At 38.5% G+C, this 7,047-nt stretch overlaps 1 protein-coding gene across 1 annotated transcript; it reads left to right on the top strand.

Annotated features, from left to right (window-relative positions):
• Positions 1-1,792: 1,792 nt before the first annotated feature.
• Positions 1,793-5,469, top strand: LOC105340050 (uncharacterized abhydrolase domain-containing protein DDB_G0269086). The gene is made up of 2 exons (XM_020072113.3): positions 1,793-1,925; positions 2,336-5,469. The coding sequence occupies exon 2, from the start codon at positions 2,443-2,445 to the stop codon at positions 3,388-3,390; it is 948 nt and encodes a 315-aa protein (XP_019927672.3). The 5' UTR covers positions 1,793-1,925; positions 2,336-2,442; the 3' UTR covers positions 3,391-5,469.
• The last annotated feature ends 1,578 nt before the right edge of the window (positions 5,470-7,047 follow it).

Below are 7,047 nucleotides of genomic sequence, written 5' to 3'. Positions count from 1 at the left end.
TCTAAAACGTAAGTTTTCATCTGGTTTTCGTTTCTATAGATGTATAACACATTTCAATCATTTGTGCTGTGAGAATGTAAACAATCTTATTTAAAAGCTAGGAGTTTAGATATTAAGTTCACCTTAGTCAAATACAAAAGTGTGTTATCTGATATACTTTTGTGAGGTTTTTTTCCGTCCGTTTCTCTGTAATGCTTTTCCTGATTTTTTTTTCCTTTTAACAACTAATGGGGTGAAATACACTACACTTGATACAAGGACTCCTTAAAGTGACATGGTCTCGATTTTGGTCAAATTCGATTTTTCTATTTTTATTATTATGCAGCCTTCGATGTAGGGAGGGCATATTGCTGTGCTGTTGTCGGTCGGTCAGTCCACCAACAGTTTCCGTTTATTTTCTTCGCAGAGGATGAACAAATTGAAACGAAATTTGGTATACAGGTTTATCATAGTAATATCTTGGTCAAGTTCGATTTTACAGTAGAATCATCAGATTTCGTGGTGGCTTAATTTTCGTGGAATTCGTGGGTACCTCTCATTAATATCCTCCACGAATATATAAATTAGGTTTGAAAAGTCCTATCAACCTTTGTAAGTGTAATAGATTACACGAAATTAGACCCCATTGAACCTGTAAAATTTAAAAAATCCATAGTATGTACGATCGAATAATTTTTGACAGAGTTATGCCCTGATAAAATAAAATATGGTATACAGGTTTATCATGGAAATATCTAAGTGAAGTTAGATATTGGGTAGGATCGAGCAATTTTTGACAGTGTTATGACCTTTGGACCTAGAAAATTCTTTTTTGCATTTTCGTTAATTATTTTTCACAGAGGATGAACATATTAAAATGAAATTTGGTATACAGGTTTATCAAGATAATATCTAGGACAAGTTCTATATTAAGTACGATTGTTTACAATGTTTAAGGAATGCATTTCTACATATTGTTATTATAAAATAAAATTTGAGAGTCAATCGAATCGACTTTATAGCAATACACCGGGCTCACGATCTTTGTCCTAAACAAAGCTCGTGCCCTTTTGTTGGTTTACATAGGTTCATTCAGTAAAACAATTGTTTCAATCTGAATTGTTTATCTTTTGATTCATTTTAAGCATAAATAAACAGTTACTAACTTTTGACACTTAGGTCAAAAACTGAAATTTTCACTTCAACATTTTAATGTAAATAAAAGCTTTGTTTACATAGCAAAAATATGTAAGCTTATAACTTAAAGAATGTTTAAGCATTGCAAACACTCAAAACGGAGACAAAAAAATTTGGAAAAAATCGGGACCATGCCCCTATAAAAAAAGGTTCTAAACATTTTTAAATAAATAATAAATCTGCTTCAACGGGTAAATAATCAGGAAATAATGAAAAAGGTTGAGTGAATTTAAAAGTGTAAAAGACCGCTATACATATACTAGAAATGCTTATATTAAGATAGCTCACTACTCAGACGTGTCATCAATTAAGCGGATATAATAAGCTTTAAAATCGAAAACGATATTCGGATTTAACTTTTTTTGTTCCAAATTTTTAATGTTTAATTTATAATTTTGAATCTGATAGAAGCAGTCAAGTCTTAATAATATCTACCAGTATATAAAAAAGGTTTGAAATCGTGAATTTTTGTATTACGATTTTAGTACCGTTGTGTGTATATATGCAGAGGAAAGGTACTGTTTATCCAAAAAATTAATTTGTACTCAATACATGTAGTTCTGAAAGAAGACTTTAAGTGTTTATAAAAGAAGTAAACGTGCTTTGTTTATGTTCTGGTACACTTTTGTTAGAAATGTGTCTCCATACTTTTTGTGAGTTACTCCCCTTAGTTTGATTTTGCTGCGCACGTGACGCGCTAGGTTCTCGTCGATCTGTCGATTATGTTGTGATTTTGCGTCCACCACACTGTAAGTTTGTTATAAATATTGTCTCATTTGTATTTTTATGATTGTCTAATACATACTGTCAGTTTCTTTACGTATTTGAACTAGTCTGAATTGTTTACATGAAAAACCTATCGGTATCACGTGTTTTCAGTCATCATATATTTTCATGATTTGTGTTCACGCTATTAGTCAAACATGATTTCCTACAGTTTGAACCTTCTTTACATATATCACTGTTATGCTTTAAACGTTTAATTATGTTGTATCAATGTTTAACTATTTAAGCCCCATTTTCAAACAATTTTTCTATGGAACGCAGTTCGTGTCACAATGTCGGTTCACGTTTTATTGATAATGTGTTAGAATTGTCTTATGTACCATTTATTCGTTTGTACCTGTACTTAATTTGTTTATATTTGTTTCCATTGTAGTTTTTACCTTGACATCCAATAAAACCTATGTGTTTGCAATACGTGGTTTTGATTGGACATGGTTGAAGCTATCTGAATGACAGAATAGTAAAAAAGTGTGACGACCGATGTTCATGATGTCAGATGCTGATAAAGAAAAACGTCTCCGGACTCATACAGAAAAGGGAGCAGAAATGTACGAGGTGATGAGAGATAAATACTTAACCACTCTAGATGAACTATGGAAGCGTGTGGACAATGGCATTAAGACTGCCTTAAATATAAAAGAACAGCGTGATATTCCAAACATAAGAAATGAAATTTCAAGGCACTTCGATGGATTTTGCACAGTCATTGAAGAAATCAAAGATTTCTACATAAGAATGAACACTGAAAAAACCAAGAAAGACTTGGATGAACTGGAAGCAACTCTCCCGGAATATTACAAAGCAGTGAAGGACGCCTACATACAGATCGAGTCCGTTGAACAGAAACTTGCAGCATCCACATCCCATGAGGTGAAGCAAAGAGTTAAGTTGGAAACATTATCTGCCAAAAAATCTCATGCTGGTTTCAGTTCAGTGATCTCAATATCCTCCGAGATTTTGAAATTAAAGGCAAAAGCAGCAGCAGCGAGAGTGAACATAGAGTTCGCTGAAAAAGAAGCAGCTTTACGAAAACAGAATGCCCTTTTAGAGGAGCAACAAAAACAAACAACAGCTTCACTGGAGAGAAAACGGGTGGAAATGGAAGAAGAGGTGAAGCTGCTTTCCCTGCGAAAGACTGTGGCAGCGACAGAAGCTGAGTATCAAGTCTTGGAGAGCGAAGCAGATGCTGAATTCATTCATTCTACAGAAAGACTGAGACTTGATGGAGCTATGGATCCTGTCAGGGACACAGCAAGATTTGTCAGTCAACAACCAGAGGTCATAACAAGTACTCAGTTACCGCAGCACAGTGTTAGGCCTCAAGCCGAAGCTAATTTTCCAGTGACCGATCCACCACCCATAACATTTCCTAGTAGTCATCCACCTAGACACAAACCTGAACCACCACAGACCACTGGTTCAGACTGAACTCGTTTTTTGTTAAAGAAAGACTTGCTCCTTTCTAGACTCACTTCATTTAATGATAAAGCAGAGTGATTTCGTAGTTGGAAAGCCAGTTTTAGGAGTGTCATGTCAGAACTGGAAGTCAGCCCATCAGAGGAACTCGACCTCTTAGTGAAATTCCTAGGTCCGGAATCATCATGCTATGCCTACAGCATCAGATCCACAATTACTCATGATCCTGCGAAGGGACTCTCCAGACTTTGGGAAAGACTTTTGAGAGATTTGGCTGCCCAGAAATGATAGACGCAGCTCTCCGTCAGAAGATAGAGAATTTCCCCAAATTAAGTGCCAAAGACAATACAAAACTTTATGAGTTGTGTGACATTCTTTGTGAGATTGAGGCAGCAAAAGAAGATGAACAATTCAAACAAATGTTATCATTCTATGATTCATCTGCTGGGATCCTACCCATTGTGAGGAAATTACCTTATGGAATACAAGAAAAATGGACAACTCTTGCTGTCAAGTACAAGAAACAACATGAGGTTGCATTTCCTCCATTCAAATGTTTCGTAGAATTTATCCGTGAAACCAGTCGTGTCAAGAACGACCCAAGTTTCTCATATGACACCTCATGTAACACATCATCGAGGACAGTGTCAAAAAACTTTGTCAAAGGTCACGAAAATTGGATTCGACCTGGGATCGCTACAAAGAAAACGCTTTTCAAACCTAAGGAGGATTGCAAGGCCTCAAAACAAAACATTTGTCCTCTCCACAAGACATTTCACAGTTTAAACGAATGCAGAGCCTTTAGAGTGAAACCAATGGATGAACGCAAAAAATTCATCAGAGACAATGCCCTATGTTTTCGCTGTTGTGTTTCAACTGAACACAAGATGAGAGATTGTAAAGAGGAAGTAGTGTGTGGAGAGTGTGGAGGTAATTCTCATCCAACTGCCTTACATCTCACAAAACAAATATAGTTGCCTTACATCTCACAAAACAAATAAAGTCCTCAAATTACGGTGAGGAGACCCCTGAAGTGTGGAACAAATGTACGAAAGTATGTGGAGGTAACTTCAGTGGAAAATCCTGTTCGAAAACAGTCCTCGCGAGAGTGTACAAACAAGAGCGCCCTGATAAGGCAATTAAAGCGTATGTCATTCTAGATGACCAGAGCAATAGGTCATTGGCTGGATCAGAACTATACTCATTACTACACTTGAATGGAAGTCCTTTGGAATACCATCTTACATCCTGCGCAGGAACAGTAAACACATATGGTAGACGGGCTAGTGGTGTAGTTGTGGAATAATTGGATGGTAGTACAATTCTTCAACTGCGAACTTTGATTGAATGTGACTTACCGAATATCAGGGAAGAGATCCCATCCCCGGCCGCTGCACGCCATCACCCGCACCTTCGGAAAATTGCGGATTACCTACCTGAAATTGATGACTCTGCTCCAATTGTACTCTTGATTGGTCGTGACTTACCCGAAGCGCACCATGTTCTCGAACAACTCACAGGTCCTCGTCACTCTCCGTATGCCCAGAGATTGCGCTTAGGTTGGGTGGTTGTAGGCGAAAAATGTCTCAGCCAGTTTCATCGACCAGATACAGTCACTGTAAATAAGACCTACCTCTTACGTAATGGCAGATCATCAATATGCAAGCCATGTCCTAACAACTTTGAGATTAAGGAAGAGTTCACAACAGACTCATTTGACACAGATTCTAATACACCCAAGTGTGATTCAGACATTTTTGCTAGAAGAAATGATGATGACACTGTCGGACTGTCCGTCGAAGATGAAGAGTTTCTTTGTATTATGGATCAGACGGTTTCTAAAAATGCTGAAGGGTTTTGGGAAGCCCCTCTACCTTTCCGTTCTCCAAGGAGAAGACTCCCGGATAATCGAACCCAAGCTCTTCAGAGAGCTAAATCCCTCGATTTCTCCCTTCGAAAAGATGATGCGAAGAAAAATCATTTCCTGGAGTTCATGCGAAAAATCTTTGAGAACAACCATGCTGAGATTGCCCCTCCTTTGACAGATGGTGAGGAGGCCTGGTACTTACCCATTTTTGGGGTATACCACCCAAAGAAAAGATCAAGACAAAGAAATTAGACCACAGGTGCAATTTCTCAAAACAGAACTTCATGAGAACACATTTGCTCTCACCCATCGCATTGAAAGGTTTTCTGTGTGGAGAAATCTAGTCAACACATTCAAACGCTTGAAAATTTTTGCAAGAACTTTACACAAAGATGACACTAAAGATGAACTTAGTGACATATCTTACAGCGCAATTGTGAACTTTATCATTAGACAGATACAGAGTGAAGTTTTTTCAACGGAAATCAGCTGCATAAAGCACAGATCATCATTACCAAAAACAAGTCGAATTCGAAACCTGAATACATTCCTTGATGATGATGATGGACTGCTGCGCGTTGGCGGTAGAATCCATAGGGCAAGTATTGAGTACAAAGAGAAACATCATATCATCATTCCAGGAAACAACCACATTGCAGTTCTGTTGATCCGCCATTATCACTGTGAAGTAAAGCACCAAGGCCGCCACTTTACAGCAGGGGCATTAAGAGATGCTGGTTTCTGGATAGTTGGCGAAAGGAGATTGATCTCGTCATTGCTATACAAGTGCGTCATCTGTCGTAAGTTAAGAGGAAAACAAGAACAACAACTTATGTCAGACTTACCTGAGGATAGAGTATCCCCCAACCCTCCTTTCTCATCAATGGGAATAAACACATTCGGGCCATGGTCAGTCGTGACACGCAAGACGAGAGGCGGCCAAGCCAACAGCAAACGTTGGGCTCTGTTATTCACATGTCTTTCTACAAGGGCCATACACATTGAAGTTATAGAGGAACTCAGTTCATCATCATTCATTAATGCCCTTCGTAGATTCATTGCTTTAAGAGGCAGTGTGAAAGAAATTCGTTCAGACCGAGGAACAAATTTCGTGGGTTCTGTAGATCATCTAGACATGAACTCCATTAATGTAGAAGAGGGGCCAGTCCATAACTTCTTAGAAGAGAAACAGACTGTGTGGATTTTTAATCCCCATGGGCGGTGTATGGGAAAGGATGATCGGTATAACAAGAAGAATCCTCAACTCTATGATCCTGGAGGTTCAATCGAAAGACCTTACTCATGAAGTGCTAACCACGTTTTTAGCAGAGGTTTGTGCCATAGTCAGTGGTAGACCTATCGTTCCGGTGTCGTCGGACCCAGAATCTCCCTTGATATTAAGTCCTGCGATGATACTTACCCAGAAATCTGGTTGTTATCCTGCACCCATTGGAACGTTCGATATGGAACCATAGTGAATCCCTTGCCAAGTCAGGATGGACGAGTCAGGAAGGCGGAGGTTCGTGTCGCCAAAAACGGTTCCACTTCTACCTACACCAGACCAATCTCAGAAATGGTGCTGCTACTTAGTGTGTAAACTTTGATGTGATTGTGACTCAGTTTGCAAGATATGCTTAAGGTTTTCTTCGGTTATCGTGTATTATGTTATAGTGACATTTTCTTTAATGTCAGGTGAGGAGTGTTCTGGTACACTTTTGTTAGAAATGTGTCTCCATACTTTTTGTGAGTTACTCCCCTTAGTTTGATTTTGCTGCGCACGTGACGCGCTAGGTTCTCGATCT

This window comes from Magallana gigas, chromosome 1, assembly GCF_963853765.1.
Source record: "Magallana gigas chromosome 1, xbMagGiga1.1, whole genome shotgun sequence".
Taxonomy (NCBI): Eukaryota; Metazoa; Mollusca; class Bivalvia; order Ostreida; family Ostreidae; genus Magallana; species Magallana gigas.
This window is presented reverse-complemented; position numbering and strand designations above follow the sequence as displayed.

Coding starts and splice junctions, on each gene's coding strand:
- LOC105340050 (XM_020072113.3), top strand. CDS start 2,443: ATGTTCATGATGTCAGATGCTGATAAAGAAAAACGTCTCCGGACTCAT.